This window comes from Fistularia commersonii, chromosome 6 (assembly GCF_037954325.1).
Source record: "Fistularia commersonii isolate RoL2024-O1a breed Wild chromosome 6, RoL_Fcom_v1.0, whole genome shotgun sequence".
Lineage (NCBI taxonomy): Eukaryota > Metazoa > Chordata > Actinopteri > Syngnathiformes > Fistulariidae > Fistularia > Fistularia commersonii.
This window is the reverse complement of record NC_141289.1, coordinates 9135707-9159843: the sequence shown is the minus strand read 5'-3', so window position 1 is coordinate 9159843 and position 24137 is coordinate 9135707. Positions and strand designations below refer to the sequence as shown.

The window sequence follows — 24137 nt, the reverse complement described above, 5'->3', positions numbered from 1 at the left end:
CAGCATCGCTGGTCTCACTACTGTTTTTTACACCTTTCCTTTCATTCTGGCGGATAGTCTTCTATTCCATAGAACCCTTGACATTTTTCTCCACTTTGCTTCACACCTGCTTGAACCCGTCTTTTCACCTCTGTTCAACACTCTGTTGCACAGGACTTTTGACCCCAAGAACCAGAAATCCTCCGACTTCTTGATCTCCACTCCTTGTTGCCTCACCGTTCCAGCCGGGTTCCTCTCATTCACACACATATACTCTGTCTAGCTACATCTAACTTTCATTCCTTTCCTTTCCAGCGCATACCTCCACCTCTCATATTTTTCAAACATCATTGTCCATGGAGATTCCTGTCTAATCTCAACTGTCAGCCTGTCCGTCACCACTGCAAACAAGAAGGGGCTCAGAGCTGATTCCTGATGGAGTCCCACCTCCAACTTGAACAGCTCTCTTACCCCTACAGCACACCTCACCACTGTCTCACAGCTGGCATACATGTCCTGCACCAGTCTAACATACTTCTCTGCCACTCCAGACTTCCTCATACAATACCAGAGTTCCTCTCTTCTCACCCTATCATATGCTTTTTCTAGACCTACAAAAATGCGATGTAGGTCTCTCTCTCTCTCTCTCTCTCTCTCTCTCTCTCTCTCTCTCTCTCTCTCTATATATATATATATATATATATATATATATATATATACATATTACATATTACATATTATTTTTTTTCTTTATGGTGAAGCAAAAATCTTAGAGGGTGTAAAATGGGTAAAATGCCGAAAAAACAAGCACCACTGATCAATATAATAATTTTTGAATTCGCCGAAAACGTTATCCGATACAGACGTGGTGGAGGGCTGGGAGACTCTTCCCATCGCCGACCACCAGAGGCACTGTTGTAAAATCGATAACCGGTTTCAAAGTAGCTGCGCCTGCGCATTACGTGTTTCCGCTGCCCCTGTTGCACTGCTCCCACCCGATGCTAGCACCGTCGGGTTTGGCAGTGGGAGCGTAATGGCGGTGCACCGGGGACCCTCAACGAAATGGCTCTTCACCCGGGAGCAGCTCGAAAATACGCCGTCTCGCCGCTGCGGAATAGAGGCCGACAGAGAGCTTTCCTACCGCCAACAAGCCGCCAATTTAATCCAAGATATAGGCCAGAGACTCAACGTGTATCCTTTTGAATCACTGGGTAGCTGACGTTCATTCACCCTACAGTTTGGCTAACTCGAGTCAGCTTTAGCCTGGGACGGTCGGATTGATTTGAATTAATAAAATTCATTTTTTAGCCGCGCATACGCTTTTAAAACAACTCTCTAGTCCGGTCAAATTGTGGTCGGACAAGATGTCTCACTGATAAGTGCCTATTATTCTGCTTATTGTGTGTTAAACTAGTGAGGCCTACGTGCCAGTTTTGCTAGCTCGTCCTAGCCATTGTTTGGTTTCTGAAGAAGCTGAACGTTTAAGCATCGTCTTTCTTTACCCAAACCATGCAGTAGATATAGAGATTGGTGCTGTTATGTATCATTTTTAAAATCATACTAAATAATTGCCGGAAAATAAGAATATAGGTGCGGTCACGTTTAATTTTAACTGACGTGGTACACGTTTGTCCGAGTAGCCCGCTAATGCTAGCTCGATGCTATTACGGTTTCCAACGCTCGTCGTCGTTGCCTTAACCGTTCACCCAGATCCCAACTTATCATCAACACTGCTATTGTATATATGCACAGGTTTTATATGATTCATCCCTTCACCAAATTCCACAGAAATGTAAGTTAAACGCAACGTAGCGGTTTCTACCACTGTAATTACGGGCGGAACCGGGAATGAAAACTGACTCGGGTTTTTTCCTCCGCAGATCATTTCACAGACGACGTTGTTCCTGGCAGCCAAAGTCGAGGAGCAGCCCAGGAAGCTGGAGCATGTTATTAAAATAGCCCATGCCTGCATTAACCCCCAAGAGCCAGCCCTAGACACAAAGAGCAATGTAAGTACCAAAAAATTGGAGAGCCTATTCATTGTGGGAATATAGATAGTGGAATCAACCATTTCTTGAGACCTAATTCAGTCGGTTTTCTGATTGAGAAAATGGTACCACTGTTATTCAACAAAAATTAAAAAAAAGGTTCCTCTTTATTACACCCTCTGCAACTTCATGTTAGGCAAACCATGGCATTTTTTTGACATTTTTGGACCCTGTTCCCTCTTGCCATGTCATACTTTTTGCCATCATTAATCTACTCAGAGATTGCTACCTAAGGCTCAAATCAACCTCAAGACATTGTGGTATGATTTAGTGGAACTGAAACTTTAAATGTAATCAAAGTAAGTTGTGATATATGGTAGTCAGGCCCTGAATAATCATTGTAGTAATAGAAAAGTCAACAGCTGAGACAGGCAAAACCTGCAGTTTGCTCTGGCATAGATATGGCAGCCATTGAATATTAGCTCTTGATCCCACTACCTTCAAGCAGAGGATGGGAAATGAACCTTTAAGTATGGAACTCCGTCTGTATGTGCTGGCCATATTATCTCCGGATCATAAGTCGTTTGATTAGCATAGTTCATGGGATTTCTAAATAACAGATTCGGATTCTGTAAACTTTTAGCTCGTACATTTTGCTGCTTTTTCATGTAATGCTGAGTTCACACCAAGCGCTGTCGAGAGTGGGAGGCTTGGTTTGACACCCACATCCATCGATTTACTCAGACCCTCTATGAAGCAACCGTTCTGCTGTCATTGCTGTACTGGTTCATCAGTTTTCTGTTGAGCTGCTGCATCAAGTGGGTTGGTGATCGCGCAGAGAACAATTCACTTGTCAGTAGAAAAAAAATCACAAAGAACATAGGGATTGACAATTTAATTGGCCACTGGTGAAATACAGATTAGTCAGATGTATATACATAGTCATGTGGGTACACAGAACGAGTGGGAGCAGGGTGAATGCACAAGGTGGATGGCTTCACCCTCCTAAAGTAAGAGAAGATGAAAGTAAGTGGAGGAATAGCAGAGGACTATTCCCTTGGGGAGAATTGACACTTTGTGGTGTCGTAGTGTCAAGACTGAATTCGGTAATGTTAGAAGAGTTCAGTGATTCTCTCATTTATTTGGTTAATGTACATCTGGGACCTTATAAATCACATTGATGTCCATTGCTGAAGGCAGCAAAGACCACCTTTTGAAATAATTATGCAGCATCGACATGAAGTTTCTAAACCACGTGTTCCTCCATGGTTGCCTAGACATCTTATTTAAAACTACCAGATGTATTATGAATCTCTAGTTGACTGATAATCACAGGTTGCATTTTCACTTCTGTTGAGTTCCGTACATTCAACCTGTCTCAACTTTAAAGTGAACTCAAGAACCCCCAGTTGAATATTTGGAAATAGAAGCAATTCCGTTGAACTACAGAAGTCTTATTTTTTCTCTATATTTTTTAACTCACAACTTGAGTTCAAACATTTATTATAATATGCAAGAGAGAAGTTGCGTTTTTTGTAGGTTTCAAAATTGAAAGGCTTTATATATACAGATTTTTGTCAGCATATTTTGCCTTCTTCAAACGGTAGCTCTGCACTAGCTTAACTGCTAGAAATGATTTTATGTTGAATTAACTGAAAACTTGATAATGTTTCTCTGAAGTACCGATGCTTGATCTTTCAGGCATTCCAACAGCAGTCACAAGAGCTTGTAGCGCTGGAAACAGTCGTGCTGCAGACACTGGGTGAGTGCTTATCTCCTTTCTACTGTCAGTCTTGTTACTACAGAATTTTTACGGGGGAGCCATGTGCCACATGTCCATGTTTTTTTTTAATGTTCATTTTGGTTGTTTGAGCAATACAACCTACATTTCATTGTTGTTTTTTTCTGACCATGTTCTGGTGCCAGAGGCTTATCTTTACATTCACCATTTCCCCCACCATCTTGCAGGTTTTGAAATAACAGTTGATCATCCACACACAGATGTTGTGAAGTGTTCGCAGCTAGTACGAGGTATGCCATTCTCACCTGTTTTTCTTCACTTTAATGTTTACTAATAGCAAGTCCTGCTTTGTGATTGTATAAGATGTGCAGGTCCAGTAGCACAGGTCTACTCTCTGACCCAAATTTATCGTCCACACAACCACATGAGTTGTAGTAGCAACATTTATCTTTGGGGGTGCTAGTGACAGATGTGACTGTTGAATTGCAAAGTATCAATATGCTTCTAAAAGTAACTTTCTCTTTCCTTCACAGCAAGCAAGGATTTGGCACAGACTTCCTATTTCATGGCTACCAACAGGTTATTATCCTGTTCCCGTTATTGCACTGTAATGGCACACTATAGCTTCCGGCCCTGCAGGGTCCCCCTTCCTGTGTCCAACGCCCTGTTTGCGCCTTGACCTTGGGAACCCCTGTATTGGGGAAGTACCGGCCAGGTTGCGATGTGCGGTGTATTGTACAAGGGCTCTGTGTTGGCACATAGGGGTTGAATGCACAATGTGGAGTGTAGTGGTGCTGTTTACCTCTCGAGGTTGTTTGGTACAGAGTGCATATGTCTAAAAAAAAACTCAGATGGTAGCCTGAATATAGATTGCCGCTAAAGATTCTTAATCTTATAGAGTGATTTGGTAAGTATAGCTCATGGTTCTCTTAAGTTTTAATATTGCTGTACATTTTTCACCCCACAAGTGCTAACATTGAAAACCAAACTACACTGCAAACTGGCTATTTTTATTTTTGTGTACATCTGAGTGGAAGAGCAGAGGCATATTAGCACATGACTGCTGTTTTTCTTGTAAAAATTTTCAAGAATATTTCACTAATTTGTTTTTCAAATGTTTTCACCTTTCTTATTCTATATTGAGGTGGATTTTTTTTGAGGTACCTCCTTTTAACAGTGACTTTTTGTAAAAACAAATAACTGAAGTTTACACTCTGGACTACAGATGTCCCTCAGTGTTGGTTATTTTTCAATAAATCAAATTAAACGAAATATATATAGCTTTCTTTCTTTTAAAAGAAGACTTGTTTATCTGCTTCAATTTTTAATGAATTTGTTGTCTGTATTTGTCATGTTTCCCTGTGTTGGAGGGCAGTCCTGTCAGTCATCAATCAGAAGGAAGTAAACAAATTTTTAGAAATTGAAATAAGTGTTTGATGGGCTTTCAAAATGAAGGAAATGACTGATTTCTTTGGACTCACACGGGAAGCAACGGGAGGTACCTTTGTGAGGACAGTAGGTGATTACATGAAAGCCCTTGGTAAAGAATAATTTGAGTCACATTGTGTGGGAGAGAAAAGAGTGCTTTCCATTTGTGCTAGTTTTTTATTAAAGCATCTGATATTAATTTCTAAATGAACTACTTCGTTGTTGCTGCCTGCCCTGCAGATCGCTTGTTAGTAAACCGGACGTGCAAAGTTAGAAATAGATTTTGCTTGGTCCTAAATATGTGGCGACTATTAATCGATAACACACATGAATTACCACCTCTACCAATGTTTTTTTTTTTTTTTTTTTTTAAACCATCATCTATCTTCTGCCACAGACACATACCACTCTACGTTAATGTTTCTTGTCACTTGCCAGCTGTCACTAAAATAATGTCTGAACCGCCCAACATTGAAATAACTTAATTTGTGAGCCAGTCCTCTGACAGTTGGTGCTGAAATTATTGGTTAATCAGAACAACCAGATGAGATACACAAGAACACGCAAAACACTTCCCTATTGTAGATCCCAATTCTCCTACAGTCTCGGAGTTCAAATGTGCTTTTGTGAATAATGTGAGAGCCACGTTAATCAAAGTAACCGTATGTCAACTTATCCAGTGCATGCTCGTAATGAAGACATCGAAAATTTTCATAGAATTGTCTGATAAATTGAAAGTATTTTGTGTTTTTCCGAGTTTGCGTTTTGCTGTAAAAATCACTCTTGTATCTTAACAGTTTACTCATATAGCAGTCATTCTGATACATTATGCAAATTATTATTGATTTTTACTTAGTATATGGGGAAAGTACATTTTCCTTGCATGTGTGACACAATGTTCTGCCCCAGTCACTTGCTCATCCTGCTCAGTCTTCATTGAGGGATACTTGAAGGCCTGATAAACAAGAGCCCTGACATTTTAGGTTTTCGAGTATCTATTGTTCATGTGCGGTTGGACTGATTGACTGCCAGTTTGCAGTGTAATTTGGGATTCAGGGAGCAGGGGGAATTTAACCTTTCCAAGACTTAGGTTAAATTTATGTTAATTTTTTTTTCAATGCGCAACAGCTATTCTCCGTCAAATTTCCAATGTAAAGTTTCTGTGATGATATTTGCTCTGGTGTCATCACCATTTTTTACATTTAATGTGTAAACAGATTTTCGTCTTGATTTGAATTTTCAACCTTAATGTTGTAAAAAGTTGAGAAACACAGACTTTAATGCTAAATAATCCTGTCAACTTAAAATGTAAATTAAATCTTCTTTTTTTTTTTTTAAATGGCCTGCTGTGACAATGTCTGTGTTCTAATCTTCAAAGATGGTGAATTGAGTCTCATTCAGACATTTAGGATGATATCTAACAAAATTGTCTTAATGTTCCCGCTCTATGAGGTAAGGATGTGTGTATGTGATGTGGAAATAATCTTCAGTATTGAAAGGAACCTCTGCCACCATGTTTGCTGTTTATAAGATGCTGAAGCTGAGTCTAAAAACTGCTAGCTGACACTATGATCTGTCTCTGTTGTTTTTCTGCTCCCTGCAGTTTGCACCTCACCACCTTCTGCCTGCAGTACAGGCCCACGGTTGTCGCATGTGTCTGCATCCACCTGGCCTGCAAGTGGTCCAACTGGGAGATCCCGGTGTCCACAGATGGCAAACCTTGGTGGGAGTATGTGGACCAGACTGTAACACTGCAGCTGCTAGATGGTGAGAGATTTTATTTTTTGAGTTCTTTTGCTCCTAGACTGACGATTTAATGCTTAGATCACAGTAGTGTGTGTCGGTGGGAGGGGATATTATTGCTTTTTTTGAATAAGGGTTCAAGATAAGTAAGCCTTGTTTTCCAAAATTCTCCTTGATTCCTGTCCCTGCTGAGCTCTACCTAAAAGATGGAAAGGATTCTGATTTTATTCCTATTCTTCATGTTTAAGCTGCTCTTTTTGAGCACACTCTGAAATCACTGTGTTTGTGCTTGCACAAAACTATTTCAGAAACACCACATTGAAATTAGTTGGTATCACACTTGCTATCGCCATGGAGATGAGGATGAATGTTGAATCAAACCATAACTCAGCAGATAATAGATGATCTTCATCAATACTAACAGGACTACAGCTATAACTTCAGTCCTTCGGTAGAAATTAGCTCACATGGTTCTTTACCCATCAGAGCTCACACACGAGTTTCTTCAGATCCTGGAGAAAACGCCCAGCAGATTGAAGAGGATACGAAACTGGAGGGTGCGTCAGCTGATGTCGATGCAAAGTCATGTGTTTGACAGCAACATACGGGGACTGACTGCTGTGGTCTCCTTTCATTCCCCAGGCCATTCAAGCAGCGAAGAAACCAAAGTGGGAGGGTCCTACAGTGGACAGTGCCTTCCAGGGGACGTCGTTAGAAAGCCTTCCTGGAGTCACCAACTCCTTTTTTCCCTCCACTTCAACATCTGACTCTGCGGAGATGCCCTCACTTAATGCCATTGCGGGCTCTTACGCCTCCTATCAGCCACTAAGCGACCCCTTTTCCCAGCCTCCCCACTCAGACTTCACGGTGGTAAAACACGAACACAAAGCTGCAGGCAGCTCCAGTAGTAAACACCAGCAGCTCGACGCAAATGCCGCACCTTTTTCGCGGCAGCAAAAAGTCTTGACTTTGGAAAAGTACCGGGAGAAGCAAGCCGCAGAGCTAGCCTTGCAGAATGGCATAAAGGAGGAGGTGTCAGAAACGTACACGCAGCCTCCCGGTCTCTCCTCACACCACCACAAGAAACGCTCGCAAACGCAGCAGGCCAGCCAGGTGAGCGAGAGGAGAGAGAAATCCAGTTCCAAAAAGACTCGGTTGCCCCCGTCCTTCGCTGAGAATGGCTCGGCCACCAGTGAGGAGCTCAAGATGAGGATCAAAGTTTCCTCAGAGCGTCACGGAGGGTTGGAGCAGAGCAAGGACAAGCACAAAGAGCACACTGGCCACCGCCACTCGAAACACGGCCACTCGCACCCCTACTCCCTCAGCGGAAACGCCTCCTTATCCATCCGAGCTCCGGGGAGCCACAGCAATGACAGCAGCTCCGGCTCATCTCGGAAGAGGCCTCACTCTGACGGTAGTAACCACCACCACCACTCGTCCAAGAGCAGTCGGAGTTCCAAGGGCATCAACTTGTCCCACTACTCGTCTGAGGGTTGCCCGAGGATGATGGAGCATCATAGCCACGATGGAACCAATGGCATGCTGACGGCCAACGGCCAACACACTGACTACAAAGACACTTTCGACATGCTGGACTCTTTACTAAGTGCCCAAGGAATGAACTTGTAACCCTCAGAGTCACCAGATTAAGGTATTACCATGTTTAATCGAATTTTAAACATGATTTTATTTGTCTTAAGTTATGTGAAATCCGCATCGCCCTCAGTTGTGTCTACACACTGATTCTTAACGCTGTCAAAAATGTAAAATTACGCATAGAGCTGTGTACTACTAGCTTGCGAGAAAAAGAAGAAAATGTTAAAGAAAGCAGCTGGAAAATGGGATTTTAAATGTTCATTTCATGACATGATTTTAATGTGCATGTTTTCAGTCACAAAGGGAAGACATAACTAGTGTTTGCTGCCATCGTGACAGTTTACAGTTAATTTATGAGTTTTTTTTTTTTTTTTAATGAAATTTTGTTCCACTAAAAATCTCAGGTCTTGAACTTTTTTAATATAAGAAGAAATCTCCCTGTCTGTGGGTTTATTCCCTGTATCTGTGGAGATGTATCACCTCGTCTGTTTGCTGACGAGCACAGCAGAACTTTGCTTTCTGTCTTAGGAAACACAGTTTGCTTATTTTTGAGAGTTCGTTAAAATAGTCAAGGTCCATCGAGACACTCGGAGCCACACCTGAACTCACCATGCAGACTCATAGATCTACAAATGAAGTTTACGTTACATCTTCTGTGAAAGTGCATTTAAGATATATTGGCTAAAATTGATAAAAGGCCTTGTGATTGTACTTTGTCAATCGCTTAGATTACAATCGGTGTAACTATCAGAAAATGCAGATCTCTAAAACAAGTGTGTAAATACGACTGTAGTTAACTTTGAAACTGTCGGGTTTGTTACGTCAGTCCAAACCTTCCTCCATTCAGTGTATCTTTGGATCTAAAGCAGACTCTGTATCGATGAACATTTCCTCAAATTGTGTACCAGGAGCCTAAATAAAGGTGTAAAAGAGATTTTTACACATCAAAGCTATTTTCTGTTCGAGAGTCTAAGGTAACATCAAAAACGCATAGTGCTTCAGAGAAGATGATGTTAAAACATGAACATCAGGTATGGAAAAATAGAAGGAATGAACACGGTTGGTATTGAATGCTGGCTATTAAACCTGTTTTCATTGTGGGGTGTATGCTTCAGTTCAGACATACTTCTCTGAATAGTTCTATTGCAAATGTCAGTTGTCAGATTTATGTCACCAATTCACTGCAGAAACCATTATCAGGGAATCTGGAAAGTGCATGCTGGGAAAATACACACATAACATACACTTAATGTTGTGAGTGTATAAAACTTTATTAAGATGGTTTTCTGCTGCATGAAATATTCATTTATGCCCTGCTATTGCTGGATTTCTTTGTGAAGAAGCTATTTGGCAAAAAAAAAAAAAGTATCTGTATATGGACTGAAAATCTTATCATAGAGTACTTATGTGCTGTCAGCAAAATGTATCAGAAATGGACCTTTTGAATGACAATTTAAGGTTATCCTAATTTAGCACTTTCAGGGGGATATTGTTGAATGGCATGACTGCTGACTGGAATCAAAGCAAGGATGGAAGCCCAGTCATATTTTAGTTGAATATTAACCCTTAAGTTTCCATGGTAGTGGTGCATTGCTCTAACATCAAATGCCATCATAGTATTATTTTAGTCTTTAGTTAGATGTGCCTATGAAAAGATTAACAATTAGTCTTTGGGTGTCGGAGTTGAATTGATTGAAATACCCTGAAAATGCAAACAGTAAGGATTACAAGTTGATTTGTTTCGTATGAAACTGCTTTTTGAAACAACTCATCAAATAGATTAACTTTGCTAATTACAAAGCACAAACCTGCATTTGGAGCTTAAGAGACAGAAGAAAAGGATGTCAGAAGCCAAGCGCTTGATACTTAATACAGAGATTCAGCATAACAAGTAGTTTAATCCCACGTGTTTTGTGGTGAATGTTATCTATTTGAAACAATTTCTGATTCATTTTGCTGAATGCAAAAGCGATAGCATTTTCTCACTCCTCAAACCCAAAGTGTCCTGAGCATATAAAAATTAAGAGATGAATTAGGAAATACCATCAGGAGTCTTGTCACATGGCAACATTATGTGTCACAATTCTCCAAACTACAGAATCAAATTTTATATTCTGAAGAATCAAGCTATATTGACATTCTTTTCATATCAATGGTTTCTCATACCCTGAACTTGCATTTTAATCATTTTACTCAAACAGACCCTTTTAAATATTCCGTCAGGGTTATTAATACAGGAAATGAACAGACGCTCAATCATGAGAAATGAACTCTTAAGTAATATTTTTGTAACTAAGTTAAGAAATTCACTAGATTGTTGCAGATGTGATTGGAAGTCTTAATGCCCCCATGGCCTTTTGGGGGTTTTAATTGCACATTATTTGACGTAGTTTGCAGCAACTCATTGGTGCATTTGTAATTAAACTGACATATAGGACGAAAGTTGAGTAATGAAACAGTGATTATGAGCCCATGGCTCCTTTCAGCTGAAAGTTTCCCCAGAAAAACTCGAATCCCTTGCTTGCATTCTGCTTGCATAGTCTGTCGAAGCTGATCTCCCTGGAGATCTCGCTCGACTGGATCAAATCCAGAATGACTGCAGTGTAAGAAAACTGGAAAGATAAAAAAATATATATAAAATCCTCTTTGCAGAAACGTTAAGCCATTAATTTTAGCCACAGCAAGCAAAAATGAAGGGGAGAAAAAAGCGGCCTCCCAAATCCCCGAGGTGGTTCATCCTCTCATCACAACAGTGGATTTGTTTCCCATTAAATCTGAACTCTCGCCGCACGTGGAAATAAAAACATCTCGTTTGTCCGAAACCCCGCGGGATTTCAGGACCAGTAGTTCCACGCGGATTGATACACGTCAACGGATTGCCAGTTGTCAATAGCACGCTAACCGCAGCCTCGCATTTTTAGCAGTTGTAACAAAAAATGAAGCGGAAGCAGCGCATGAAAGGTGATTACTTAAAAAAAATGTTGTTTTTTTTTTTTAATTTTTTACCACAAAGGTTCAGCTCTTCGGTGTTTTGAACACAGAGCGGCGTCCGTGGTTCATAAGTGGGCGGAAAATAGATCCGGTTGAAGATGACGAACCGGCTAACCTCGAAGCTTTCACCGAACACTAGCAGGCGTCTAATTTTAGCCGGGAAGACAATGGGTAAATTCATCGGGAGAGTGTCGATGGAAAAAGAAAGGAAGGGAAGGAGGAAAAGAAAGAAATAAGCCCTCAACCATCTGGACTTTTCTCTGGTCCTGACGGGAGAGTGGTGGTTTATTTTCGGCAGCCTCTCGAGCTGAATAATAGTCGCCCACGGCTCGGGAAAACAGCAATCCGCGAGCAGCGAGGGAAAGATAGAGCAACGCAGCCCAACATTTAGATCCGTTTGAAAAAGAAAACACCGTCCAAGATGTTATTACAAGCCATCAGAACAAGGAGGGGAATGTCTAATACCATTATTATATATATTTCAGAAGGAATAAAAGAATGGTCCATGCTGTTTAAGGCGTCTTAGCTAAGCGTGGATATTTGGAACTGTCAGGACAAAAAAAAGTGTCAGCGTCTTTTCATTATCGGGCAGCGAATATCGACAGCGGGTAACGACGAGGTTTTCACTGTTTTTATTTTTCTTTATTCGCACAGGAAGAAAAAAAAATAGATAGCGGGTGTGATGAAAGTTGGATCAGAGTCAGGTGAGTTCGAAAAGATGCTAGATTTTACACGTGTGGAAAACACCCCCACACACACCCACACCCATCACTCGCATTCTTTGCATGGGGAATATGGGATGTGTTTATCCGTGAACGCACACACACACACACACACACACACACACACACACACTTCCTGGAGATGAATGTAGTGTATTTTGTTTGGATCGAACCCGTTTCACTTATGACGGTGCCGCTGGGCGGTGTCATTTCCACCGCGTCCACTAGATGCCAGTGTTGCCTTTGAGCTCCGGGGTCGCGGAAACATCCTACGTCGTCGTATTTGGGAAAAATTAAAAAAATAAAAATAAATAAATAAGGTGGCACTTTTGAATAACCTTGAGGGGGAGAAAGGACGCCACGGATCCAAGGTGCCTCTCAGCATACCTCGCGAACCTCCGGTTCGGTAAACTTTGGATTGCGTCCATCTCATTAACGGTCCGCCGACGGGTGCGAAGAGCGGCGGTGGCGCGGGGCGAGTGCTCGGGAAATGTCGCGGTACTTGGTCACTTGGCTACACTTAGACGCCCATTCGTCTTAATGCAAATGACGGCCAGGAAATTGTGCGGGAAAGTGGGATAATTATAAGCCATCGCGGCCTATTGTAATTCCTGTCTGAGAGGGTCTCTCTTGAAAAATCAGCAGCTGATGGAAAACCCTCCAAGTACCTGAGAATGAGCCGGAGGGGGAAACGACAGGGCCTGAGCGGCCGTTATGCCCAGGGAGTGCAATTAGACCATGTGATTGGCAGGAGCATAAATTAGTCCTTCCTTTTTCACTTTTTTTTTTTTTTTTGTTTCCAGTTTTTTTGCATCTGATATTAAAAGTAAAAGAAAACGAGAAAAGAATTAGACCACTATTCCCCCTATCCCTTTGTAAAACAAAACATCGATTTCACCGATTTTCTTCTCTTTACGACCCCGATGGAAACCCACACCAGACGTGTTTGTGGTAGATACCAGAGAGCTGCTCTCATAAAAAAAAGTGAAAACTCTTCCTTCCTTCTCTGATCATCAATAATTCACGGGCTTCGACATTTGAACTAATTATGGCACACCGATGGCCTATTTGAGCGGGGTCCTGTCAGATGAAAGCTGCCATGTCCTTCCTGTCAATGGGGCAGGCAGCAGAATGTAGGTTGAAGCCATTAAAATGAACGGAGAGCGCCTCCAACTATCGCACACATGCACACACACACACATACATACACACATACACACACACCGTCACCTGTGTGGGTTGTTTGGCCTTCTCATCCAGACCTCTCTGGTTTTAATTAGCCAACCGCTGAAGTGTTTTCCTTTTTATATTCTCTGAACGGTGATGATAACGGCCAGGGCCGAGATGGAGACCGGCTGCCGGTTTGTTTCATTAGGGAGATCATAATGGCCCGGCAATCACAACACCAAGAAAATACCTACCCTAATAATTACCCCCCCCTCCCCCCGACATACTCCTACCCTTAATGGTCGGACTCGCACTCTGCCGTGGGTTCGTCATCAGCACTTCAATACCCGAGAGGGCAGGTAATCAACAGACTAATAATCTCCTGTGAATTGTTTCAATTTAGATTTTTTTTTCAAGCACGGGCTCAGTGATTTAACTGATTCATGCATGAAAATTAAAATGTTACTAATAAATGAATGAATGTATATATGTTTATATATTGCTGTGTATTTTTGTTATTTACTTTTTGTTTACGAGCCATCGTTTTTTTCTAAACTGCCTGTTAAAAAGAAATCGGTTATGAATACAACTGGCAAAAAAGAAGTCCTTGTCCTTGATGTCTTGATTTCCCCAAATCCTGTATTTGATTTTATTTATCCGTCTGTCAATGTGAGTCTGACTCTTCTGCTTGACCCTCATGGTCTAGATGTTTGGGGGTTTTTTATTCTGAATTTTAGAAATTTTTTCATTTTAAACTTGGATTTAGTGTTGTTAAAGTGCGACTGACTATCTCGGTCTGATAACCTGCCTACCTCTGCACTGGACCTCTACTTACAGAATAGTTTAAACCTCAATTTCATCCTGAATAATGACATTTCTATGACTTGCGCCAACTTGTACTTTCACATATGAGCAGTAAACCAAGTGATGTTGATATATAGTGACAGTCTATGGAAGGAGTTCAGTAGGTGATGGATGAGTCAAACAAACACTAGACTGAAGCGTCTCTAGCCATATACAGAGACACAGATTTAACGGATGTTGCTGCAGGACACTTTCATTTTTTTGCTCAAGTCTGTGATGCTATGTTTTTATCATCCAATAAAATCAAGGAGATCAGTAATCAACTCAAATGGAATTGTGATTTTTTTTTTTCTCAAATCATGCCAAAAAAAAACCAAACATTTCTTTGAAAAGACAACACTTGGCAAGCAGGTCCTGGACTGAAATGCAAGAATGACCAACATCAAACCTGTTGGAAACCCATAAAATGTGCTTGGGTTTCTCAAAAGCAATTTTGGAGTTGCAGAAATACTTGTGGTTGCAGTGACAATGATTTTAATGTCACGTTAATTTCTGATTGCAAACCTATACTGGGTACACAAGAATTATGTTAGATAAAATTGATTTGTGACAAGATAACTGACTGCTGAAACACAAAAAGGTCAGGAAAAAACAACTGACAGGGAACCTCGGCTCTGGAGCACTTGATGGCTAAATACGAAGCTGTGAAGCTGTATGATATGAACCAGTCCGCTTAGCTTCAGCTGGTAAATTTGTCTGGAGACAGCAGATCAATAATCAGTCCATATTTTCAGGAAAATCAAAACCTCAGAAAAAGAAACGAAATCAATACAGTAACAAAAATAAGATACATTTTTGAATACAACTAATAATATATATTCATCCATCCATCCGTCTACTGCTTATCTTACTCAGGGTTGCATATGGGGAATGCTGGAGCCTATCCCTATGCCATCGGGTGAGAGGCGGCGTACACCCTGGACTGGTCGCTAGTCAATTTCAGAACCCATAAACAAACCAACAGCCATTCACTCTCATTTGCACATCTGAGCAATTTCCCATTTTTTTCCAATTAACCTACCATGTGTTTCTGCACTGTGGGAGGAAACCTACTCAGGCACAAAGAGGAACATGCAAACCCCACACAGAAAGGTTTCCTGTCGGAATCTAACCAGGGTCCGAGGTGCTGTGGGGACGAGGTGGAAGGGCTAACCACCATCAATAAATTTCATATTTAATTAACAACACTGTTGTATTTTGTAGAGCATGGAGTTTAACACTATACTAGCTTTCTTAACACAGCACTTTAAGGGAATTAATAACTTACTTATCATACAAAATGACATGTTTACCTATGTCAATGTAACTTTTTTTTATGTAGCGTGCGATCAGTTTCAGTAGCAATGATTGACCTTTTTAATAAGACGCCAATAAAGCCTAATGTATTCTAAAAATGAAAAAAGCCGCTTAATGTTTTGGTTTTTGTTTTGCGTGCAGGAAAAGAAATCGTCCTGAAAGTTATATTGGTTAAAAACTGCAGTATTTGTATTAAACAAAAAGAAGATGCAATGTGTTCATGTGTATTTTATTTGGCACTCACTTCCAGAATGAGCAATGAGCTCATGAAGAGGTTAAAAGAAACTTTAATAACTTTGCAGAAATTTAGTATGGATGGCTCTCATTTGGTTGGTTTCCCAGAACAATCGGCTCAGCGTCCAAAGGGTTATAATTTACCCAGAACACATTGCAAATACATCCCACTAGAGATGCTTTCGTACCAGGCAGCTTTGTCTGATTAATATTTGATGTCTATACATCAAACGCTCGTAGGTGGTACTTTTTACTCGTGCAGCAACATCATACAGGGATAAGTGCAGCAAGACCCTGACAGCTGATCAGCGAACTGCTGAAATCGATCACAAACAGAACTGACTTGATGTTTCTTGCAGAGCACAAGCACTTACTGTCATTCAAGCAGGACGTAAAAAGTGCCACACAGCCAGACCTGCATATTCTCACATTATACCCAGATTGTCTCACCCTTCTTGACCCCACTCATCAAATCAAAATCTATTTTTGAAGAAGGAAAGAGCAGTTGGAATCATCTTTGATTACTGTAATTAAGAGGTTGAAGGTCGTCCGGCTCTTGACAAAAGATAAGCGGCTCTTCGGCTCGCAGGTTGCTGCAGGAGATACAGCTGGGTGTCAGCAGTGAAACAAAACATTATGGATTATATGGCCGAGTGGGAGTGTGAGGAGGAGGATGAGTCGGCTATTGAGAAGGCTGAATCGGAAAGGTGGGAGTTGAGCCTTTCCAAAGCTGGATTTATGTCGACGGAGCATAGAAATCTGGTTTCCTGTGTTCGCCGAGGCAGGGTGAAGCAGTAGAGGTGTTGCCAAGGGTTCATTGATATTTTAAGGTGAAGCAGCACGGATGAATTTAGCAAGTCCAGTTTCACTTTGGGGAAATGATGATGGTATCACGCACCGCGGCTACATAAAATATATTACACCATAATGGAAAGTGGTAAAAAAAGGAAAGAAAAGTGTCATAATACTAAAAGGGTTTTTATTTCTCTCATTTTACTCTCATGTTTGACTCATTGCGATGTCAAGCATTGCCGCGCTGACATTGAGATAATGATGCGAGACAATTATTTTGCCATCCGAACACGTGTCGCTGTCTATCTGCATGCCCCAAACATTAGGGACTGATGCTTTTGTGTATTTGAGGGTGTAACACGGCTAATCCCCCCGTGTGTCTGTCTGTGAGAAACATCCCAAAGACTCACCTCCGGCGGGATAATTCCTGCCGTGTGTGCTCATGTCCTCCTAATATCTCTCTTTCTTTCTCCTTTAAATCAGCTACTCATTAAATTAGACGCCAGCACATGCACTCCAGTACTTCTGACAAGGACAGCAGCTTATGAAGCCCATTAAATGCTAGTTTAAACCTGTAAATAAAGATGCCGTGTCTTTGTTTATGTACCGTATTTCCCAGAGTATGATTATTGATTATTCCATTTACTGGTTGAATCCTCTTCATTACTCTCCATTTGCCTCTCTCCTCTAACTTAAAGCAGGTGTAGTTCCCTGAAGATGTTTTTTTCCCCCCTTAATTACATGTGAACTTATCTCCTCCTGAACCGCAATCACGAGGCTGCATGGCAAGATGGCAAGAATGGCACAGCAGGGACATATTAAAAGATATAGAAGTTACGGTTTTCCAGCGTGTTTTTGAAACTATTGGCACCTCTTGCGAAAGCAAACATGTGTCCTATTAACTTGTTAAATCATAAGCTAAGAATTTTTTTTTTTGGAAGGTTAGTCAACCTTAAGAGGACGACTCAGAGCCACTGTGGTGTGGCTACTGGGCAGGATATGAATTTGGCATGAAAGGTGATTTTTGGACGACAATGCAGTGATAGATTAAATTCAGTAACATTTGGAACAGCTTCACTAGAATCTTGGTGAGATGGTGATAATGCCTGAAGATTTTTGTATGTCTGTTTTGTCAATATAGAATCGGTCAGCAAAACTTTGCTTAGAATACAAAAACAAGACTAACTAAAATTGAATATGCAAAAAATAGCATGTTTACTCTTGAGATAAGGGATAGTTTTTCCTTGTGTCCCTTTTACTGAGCAAAGTCGTCGGCTGTAGCCTCACACTTTGTGTAGAAATGCAAACACAACAACATTTAATGTTATTTAGTTTGACCTGAGATTCAAATGATCCAAATGAATTCATTTCACTCGCTGAAAATATGGTCTTAAGAGGTGACAACACACAGGATTGGTTCACGCATTTTCGAGCTAACACTGGTTCTCTGACACACACACACACACGCACACACGCACACACACGCACACACACGCACACACACGCACACACACACACACACACACACACACACACACACACACACACACACACACGCACACAAGTGATTTCTAAACTCTAAGCCTCCAGGTCACAAACACTAAGAATGGCAGCTATGCTTTTGAAATAAAAACCATTTGCATATTTATGTATTCTGGAATTTTAATGAGGAAGAAGGAGTAGGTGGCATTTAAAGATTTTTTTTCCCTGCAAAGAAAACAGTTCAGATGCATTTATTGGATCATTAGTGAGTGTTTTTGTGAAAATCTCAATGTACGTATGGAGCGGATCTTTTACATCGTATGGAAAATATTCATCTTGTCAGACTTTTACTGTTTAGTTTGGTTTCTTCATGTAAGAGAATGTGATGGATTACAAGAGGCAGTTTACCCTCATATGTGATTTACACTCCACTTGATCACTCGAATAATAGTATTCGGTGAACACATTTTAAGGATCCAGTAGTCAACCTGACTGGAGTCTCAGATATAATTTTCAAAAGTTGCTATGTTATGGACTTATTTAAACACTGAAGGTTATTTTTACCCCCTAAAGACCCGCAGCGAGTCTTCTGGCGTGCGCTAAATCGGCCAACTCCTTGAAAAAAAACCTTTGGTCCTGCAGGTACGTGTGAACACCTCGTTCCTTTCATGAAGGGCTGGCAAACCAGCCCGCTATCAAATAATTTAACAAGATCCGTATTATCTCATCGAATAATTCCGTGTGGGCTGATGGTGACTGTTGCTATTTCCAACTTTCCCCCTCTTTTTTTGCACCTGCCCACTCACACCAATTGAGAAACTGACATCCAAAAAAAAAAAAGCGGCGTGGGTGTGAAGATGTCCACAATCGAGTGGCCAAATGCTTCCCGCTTAAGCAGCCAATTGTCAACATACTTATCAATATATTTCATAGGACATTTGTGGCACAGGTGTCATTGATTTCATGTTAAATCAGACCTGATTACCATATATGATGACAGACTGATGAAAGTTTTGTTAGACTTCATTTAGCCGAAAATCTTCATACTCTTTGTTTAGCAGTCATGCACAGCTAATGAAATCATTGTGAATTTTATCGCAGGACGGCATTCCTATTTTGAGAATCGCTCGACGCGCTGCCATATTTTCCAAAGGAACGGGCATTAAACCCCATTTATTATCTGGTCCAGAGAGCCAGACCTCTGAATAGTTTTCATCAGCTCGAGACAACCTTGGCTGGTAATTTGATTTTTAATGCTGGTAAAGCTGCGAGCAGACTCCCATGTTCATCATGTCGTCACTGTGCCGCACAAAGAGAGCGAAACATGATTGGATTTGGATTTTGCACAAAAGAACAGATTGATGTTTCCAGTATCGTCCGGCAGAGTATCTGCACCTTCCATATGTTTAACGTTGTTTGTCGAGTAAAAGCAACAAATAAATATAAACGGTTCCGAGGTGCGCTACCCGAGGCAAATCGGTGGCACTGTAGAGAGAATTTTTCACCTCGTGTTCAAGTTGGGAAAGGTAGAAAATATGAAGAAAAAAATCCGACTACGTCGACTCACAATATTTTCAGGTCAAGAATCAAAATCCCAGCGTAGCTCTGCCCCCTAATATCCTCTCACTTTCGTACAAAGAACACAACATTTCTAAGCTGAAAGGGGTTTCCTGTTGCCAGAGGTGAGCACAACTGGGTGCCACATAGATGTCAAAGAAATGAACACAGTAACATGGGAAAACTGAAAATAAACAGGTTTTTTGAAATAGCTAAATTCTATTAAAAAAAAACATACGAATTCTGTCGATGCCATACCATGGTTAAGTTAAAATTTGTTGAGTTAATGTCGTCTTAATTCAGTTTTATTTAGGGAAGGGTATATTGGATGATAGAATTTCACAGAATCTCACCCGCATACAAATGTTGGTCTCGACATGGTCTGCTCCCGGAAAAAATGGGATTTAACTTTGAGACCACTGGCCAGCAGCCAGCGCTCAAGGCTTAAACATAACTTGGCAGAGTATGAATAATAGAAAGGTATATTCACGCAACTTAATTCGTTTGAATTGTTTTACTAATTGTGAGCGTCAACAAATGCTGCCCACGCCGGCCAACTCTCCAACTTTACACTCGAATTAATCGTTACTAACACTTCAAATTAAAACCCGTTTCTTGGCTCTTGCAAACATATCCCAAAGTTTTGGAAACGTGTTGGATTTTTTTAAATTTATTTATTTTTTCGCTACTTTTAATAGTACAAAGTGATAATCATCTAATGGCAGGAAGCCCAGATCTGGATCACTAGCAAAGGCAATCTGTCCTCCAAATTTCCACAGGAATATGTCTTGTGATTCCCTGATGACACAGAAATGAAAATATATTTCATCAAAGGTAAATATGAGAGATAGCTTTAGGGCTGAACTTCTCCGGACTTGACAGTAAGGGCTTCAAACTGTGGCTCGAGAGACGACAGCCTTGGAGCAACACAAATGTAGCTAAAATAGGATCTCTGTTTTTTCGCAGGAGCGCAAGTGAACACGGCTAAAAAGAGATCCGACACAGGTGAGATTTTTTTTTTTTTTTTCAGACTCCGAAAAGTAAAAACTAAAAACAGACCGTGTAGCCGTAATCCAAACAATGTTTCGCCAGCTGGAATAAAAATGACCACACAGAGGACAGGCTGTCGATATCGTTGTTTTCCTGAAATGCCTCAATTTATTTCTCGCAGGCTGTCCAGACACGCTGTCACATGAACTTATTGACCGCGCAGACGTGCGGATGGATAGTCACACATTTTCAGCTCCGGACCTGCCGCCAGGACACTCCATCTCTGACGCCTTAGTCCCAGCTTTGATGTGTGACAAGGTATCAGCCGCTGTTCAGCTACTCGTGCGGCGTGTTCTCAGCGTTATGGGATGTTGTACCAACAGAGCAGAGGGCTGATGGAAGACAGTTGCAATCGCCCTCCGCTCATTAGATGCGAGGCTGACTGTGCTCATTAGGCCGGCGGCGGCGCGGAGGGGATCTATTCTCCTGAGGTGACCAAAGGTGATTACACAGACCCTCCGAGTCTCAGTAATGATGCCCCGGACCTGTCACTCTTGTCACGAGACTGACATGACCTTTTTCTCGCAACGGAGAGGGAGAGGGGAAAAAAAAAAAAAAAAAAAAAATCCAAATTTTATGGGCTGGAGAAGCCCATTTCGATATTATTGGGCACTGAAATTTTTTTAAGCGTTTGAATTTACTTTTCATAAAAGATACTACAAAAATACTTCCTGTGAATCTATTGGCAATTTAAGTGATTGCAATGCTAGTTTTAATCCAAGCACAAGAGCTAGACCTTGCCATTAAGGCCTATGAAACAGCGGCATGCTGCGCGGCGACAGAGCGGCTGAATAGATGTCTGGAAGCAATCTATGAGAGATGGCTGATCAATGGCCGGGGAATAGAAAAGAGATGAAAAGGTGTCTTTTAAGGCTTTTGAAAAGGAAAACTTGTTTGAGGGCGTTTTGTTCGGTGCTTCATTTTTAACCTCAATCATCTACACACAAAATATATGAAAGGGCAAAACTTTATTGCCGCAGTTCTTTCTCGCCGATTCCAGGTCCTGTCAGGGCTCTCCTGTATCTTTATGTAATGTTTTAATGCATGAGCTTTATGTTTTCTTTCCGCTGTGTCACGCACCGTCTTGCTCAGCCAGACTAGACTATAGAAATGATATGGTGTGGGTGTTCCTACCTGGGTTTACACTGAATGGAAAAAAAAGGAGAAAAATATCCTCACTTGTTTGCAGTCTTTAAAACCAATCAAAACCATCCTAGGTGGGCATTAAGTCCCGGATACCGCGGTGGTGTCCTCACACGAGGGCATCGGGGGGAACTTGTTTAGGTGGAACATTTGTACACAGCAAGGAGGTGAGCCCTGGCATTAAAATGGATGAAACACCTCCGAGCAAAACGCCACATAAAGCCCTTCTCGACGTAGGCCGGCCATGTAATATGACTTTTACTGATGAAAAAGACAAACACAACTTGATCATCGGTGGCACAGAAGTGAGGCCCGTGGAGGAGCTCAGTGGACCAGTTGGAACCGTAGACCGTTTAATAGCTTTATGTAGCTCCGGCAGAACACCATTAAGGCCGTTTCCCAGAAATGCACGTGAAGTGGAATGGATCGATACCTTGGTCAAGTCAATGTCACAGGCGCGTGGCGCTGCTAGAGTGAAAAAATTTACCAAATCACTTGTGACGGCCGTGTCGGACAGATTAGGGTTTTCAGCGGGAGGATCAAGCAAGTCTCCTTTGGTGTACAACTCCTGGTGCAGCTTAGAGATCATAATTTGGGGTTTGGCGGAAGACGGCTTTCTTTACATTTGCTGGTCGTACGCCATATTTGCTGCCTTCCTTTTCTCTCGTTTGTGATGGTTTTTCATTATGGCTCCCAAGTCTTTTTTCATTTATTTTTGATTTTTGCTGTACAGTGTATTTATGTCCTAAATGCAGCCTCGGGGCGGCGGGGGCCAGTGTCACCCTGAGCCGAGGGTTGCGTCAAGAAGGGCATCCGGCATAAAACTTTTTCCAAAGCCAAACATGCGATTCAAACCTAATAGTCTCTTACCGAATCGGTCGAGGCCCGGGTTAAAAATGACTGCCGTTGGTACCGATGACCTACAGGGTACCAATGGAAACTGGCCTGCTGTAGGTCAAAGGAGGAGAGGAGGAAGGCGTGTTTGGAAGCAGAGAGAGAGGTGGAAAGGCAAGAGTTTGGGACTGAGACTAAGGACTTTGAATATTGGGACGATGACAGAAAAAGGTAGAGTTGGTCGACATGAAGCAGAGAAGGAAAGTGGATATACTGTGTGTCCAGGAGGCCAGCTGGAAAGGTAGTAAGGCTAGAAGCTTAAGAGCAGGCTTTCAGTTGTACTATCATACTGACAAGAAGAGAAATGGAGTAGGAGTTATCTTGAAGGTGGAGTGTGTGAGGAATGTTCTGGAGGTGAAAAGAATGTCAGATAGACTTATGAGTCTGAAACTGGAAATTGAAGGTGTGATGCTCAATGTTGTTAGTGACGATGCCCTGCAGGTGGGATGTGAGTTAGAGGAGAAGAAGAAGTTCTGGAATGAGTTAGATGAAGTGATGTAGAATATAACCAGAGATGAGAGAGTGGTAATTGGTGCAGTCGTCAGTGGGCATGTTGGTTGTTAATGAAGAAGTGATGGACAGATTTTGTATACAGGATAGGAATGCAGAGGGACAGATGGTGGCAGACTTTGCAAAAAGGATGGACATGACTGTAGTGAATACTTTTTTCCAGAAAAGACAGGAACATAGGGTAACTTATAAGAGTGGAGGTAGGAGCAAGCAGGTAGACTATATCTTGTACAGACGAGGTACACTGAAAGGGGTCAGTGACTGCAAAGTAGTTGTAGGTGAGAGTGTAGCCAGAAAGCATAGGATGGTGGTTTGTAGGATGACTCTGGTGACAAGGAAGATCAAGAGGACAAAGGCAGAGCAGAGGACAGGAATCTCCAAGGACCATTATGTTTGCAGATGACATTGTGATCTGTAGTGAGAGCAGGGAACAGATTGAGGAAAATCTAGAGAGGTGGAGGAATGCTCTGGAAAAGAGAGGAATGAATGTTAGTCGCAGCAAGACAGAGTATATGTGTGTGAATGAGAGGAACTCGGGTGGAACAGTGAGGCTACAGGGAGTGGAGATCAGGAAGTTGGAAGATTTCAGGTACTTGGGGCCAACTGTCCAGAGCAGCGGAGAGTGTGGAAAAGAGGTGAAGAGACGGGTTCAAGCAGGTTGGAATGGGTGGAGAAAAGTGTCAGGGGTATTGTCGGGTATAAGTGTCAGGGGTACTATGCGATAGAAGACTATCAGCCGCAACGAAAGGAAAGGTGTAAAAGACAGTGGTGAGACCAGCAATGCTGTATGGACCAGAAACTGTTACAATGACGATAAGATGGATCGCTCTTTGGGAGTGACCAGGATGGATAGGATCAGGAATGAGTCTATCAGAGGAACAGCACATGTTAGATGTTTTGGAGAGAAGGTCCGAGAAGCCAGCGATGAGATGGTTGGGTCATGTGCAGAAGAGGGATAGA

General features: G+C 41.7%; 1 protein-coding gene across 1 annotated transcript; it reads left to right on the top strand.

Moving 5' to 3' along the window:
* The first annotated feature begins 962 nt into the window (after nt 1–962).
* Nucleotides 963–8695, top strand: ccnt2b (cyclin T2b). The gene is made up of 9 exons (XM_086148019.1): nt 963–1170; nt 1690–1771; nt 1860–1988; nt 3669–3729; nt 3936–3998; nt 4242–4287; nt 6740–6903; nt 7366–7436; nt 7522–8695. Exons 1-9 carry the CDS (start codon nt 1013–1015, stop codon nt 8506–8508), a joined length of 1761 nt encoding a protein of 586 aa, XP_086004145.1. The 5' UTR covers nt 963–1012; the 3' UTR covers nt 8509–8695.
* The last annotated feature ends 15442 nt before the right edge of the window (nt 8696–24137 follow it).